The sequence below is a fragment of the Elaeis guineensis genome, chromosome 6, assembly GCF_000442705.2.
Source record: "Elaeis guineensis isolate ETL-2024a chromosome 6, EG11, whole genome shotgun sequence".
NCBI classification, from domain to species: domain Eukaryota; kingdom Viridiplantae; phylum Streptophyta; class Magnoliopsida; order Arecales; family Arecaceae; genus Elaeis; species Elaeis guineensis.
In genome coordinates this window covers 17,420,845-17,423,155 of record NC_025998.2, presented here as the reverse complement: position 1 = coordinate 17,423,155, position 2,311 = coordinate 17,420,845, and the positions used below count along the sequence as shown (strand labels likewise).

General features: G+C 45.1%; 1 protein-coding gene across 1 annotated transcript; it reads left to right on the top strand.

Moving 5' to 3' along the window:
- Positions 1-6: 6 nt before the first annotated feature.
- On the top strand, positions 7-2,148 carry LOC140858500 (eukaryotic translation initiation factor 5-like). The gene has a single exon (XM_073259278.1). The coding sequence runs from the start codon at positions 41-43 to the stop codon at positions 1,847-1,849; it is 1,809 nt and encodes a 602-aa protein (XP_073115379.1). The 5' UTR covers positions 7-40; the 3' UTR covers positions 1,850-2,148.
- The last annotated feature ends 163 nt before the right edge of the window (positions 2,149-2,311 follow it).

Sequence of the window (2,311 nt, the reverse complement as noted above, 5' to 3'; positions counted from 1 at the left end):
GCTGATACTGTATCAAAATAATTACATTTGACACCGATATATGGTTTTTTGCATATTTCAATTCAATATCGTTTTACCTTTTTATGCTTTTGGTTTAACCATCTGGTATTTGGTTTACCTACTTCAGGAAGTTGGAAAATCTGTCTATATTATTGCATTGTTGAGAAAGTGGAGGGTGTCAAAATTGAAGCTTCGTTTATGTCTGAACAAGCCTCGCTCTACTTGGGATCAATTGGATTGCTTGGAGAATATTCTCCTACATCGAGAAAAAGGGACAGGCTCCCTCGGGAGAGGTTCGGCTGCATGCATCACGGGCCACTTCAACATTCTACACCTTGCTATTGTATGCAACGTCCCCTCCTTGCAGAAAATCTGCTCGGTATACTTGAAGGAAACAACTACTCTTTTGCTTCTGGTGCTTCCTACCTCTGAGATTCTCACAACCTCTATCGGTAAGGAATCATCAGCAAAGATGGCTTTGCAGAATATTGGTGCTTCCAACAGCGACGATGCCTTCTATAGGTACAAAATGCCCAAGATGATAACCAAAATAGAAGGCCGTGGAAATGGCATCAAGACTAACATTGTCAACATGGTGGATGTTGCAAAGGCGCTGGCTAGGCCAGCTTCTTACACAACAAAATATTTTGGATGTGAGCTTGGGGCACAGTCGAAGTTTGATGAGAAAGCAGGGACTTCCCTGGTCAATGGCGCCCATGACACTGTGAAGCTGGCTGGGCTTCTGGAGAATTTCATCAAGAAATATGTTCAATGCTATGGATGTGGCAACCCTGAGACTGAGATCATCATCACCAAGAACCAGATGATAACACTGAAATGTGCAGCCTGTGGCTTTGTGTCAGATGTTGACATGAGGGACAAGCTAACAACCTTCATCTTGAAGAACCCGCCTGAACTGAAGAAGGGAGCAAAGGACAAGAAGAAGGCACTGAGGAGGGCAGAGAAGGAGCGGTTAAAGGAAGGGGAGGCTGCTGATGAGGAGCAGAAGAAGCTGAAGAAGGAAGCAAAAAAGAAAGGAACCACCACATCCAAGGAGGGAGCTTCTTCGAAGGTTGCTGCTACGAAGAAGAAAGCTGGTGGTGGCTCTGATGAGGATCGTTCAGCTTCACCTGCTGGCAGCCAAAATGGTGGTGATAATACGGCTGATGATGATGACGATGATGATGTGCAGTGGCAGGCAGATACATCGCTTGAGGCTGCAAAACAGCGTATCCAAGAACAACTGAATGCTGCGACTGCTGAGATGGTGATGCTCTCAACCAATGAGCCAGACCAGGAGAAGAAGCCACAGAAGCCAAAGAAAGAGGGACTTGCCAATGGAACTGTGAAAGCTGAAGAGCAGCCTGGTGCAGCCCAAAATGGTGTCAAAGCTAATAGTTATGAAACCTTGCTTAAGGAGATCAAGGGCAACCTGAACAAGGGATCCACGCCAAGCCAGCTTTGCACCTTTTTGTGTTCTGTTACCGAGTCTCCTCAGGAAGTCATTACAGCCCTGTTTGAAGCACTCTTTGATGGTGCTGGGAAAGGATTTGCTAAAGAGGTGGGTAAGAAAAAGAACTATGTTGCTGCTGCTGTAAAGGATGAAGGATCCCAGGTGCTTTTGCTCCGAGCCATAGAAACCTTCTGTAGCAAGTGTGGTGCAGATGCTGTGAAAGAGGTCGCTCTTGTTCTGAAGGTCCTTTATGATGGAGATGTGCTGGAAGAGGAGAGCATAGTCCAGTGGTACAAGGAAGAACTGGCAGGTGGCAATAACTCTCAGGCGGTGAAGAATGCAAAGCCCTTTGTGGAGTGGCTCCAGAATGCCGAGTCTGAGTCAGAGGAAGAATGATATGATGTGCCTATACCCTTTGATCTCCTATATGCTACCCTCTACCATAATAGTGTAAGGGTTAAATAAATCTAGAGTCTCATGTTTTAGATAAGTGTCGCATGTTTTAGGTAAGTACTGTGTTGGAGTATCTTTAGATCCTCAGCATGTCACTGGTGTTCGGTGGTATACTGCTTATCTTCGTTTGGTAATGTGATGTTGCTCGTCTTAGTCTGACGAACGAACCTCTTTGAATAAAGTATGATTATCTTGTACCACAAAAAAAGTATGATTATCTTAGTGTGACGAAAATTAAAGTATGGCCTGGCATCTGGAGTTAATATTTTATAGTGCGGTTACTGCTTGCTGATCTGCTCGACCCGCCAGTGATGCTGGGATTAGTTGTATTGCTGCGATAGGTTCTGTCATGTTGATTGCAGTCCGCACTATAGCCACTCCAAGTGTGCTTCAGACCTAATCTGG

Bases quoted from the DNA above. Each gene is read 5' to 3' on its own strand.
- LOC140858500 (XM_073259278.1), top strand. From the start codon at position 41: ATGGTTTTTTGCATATTTCAATTCAATATCGTTTTACCTTTTTATGCT.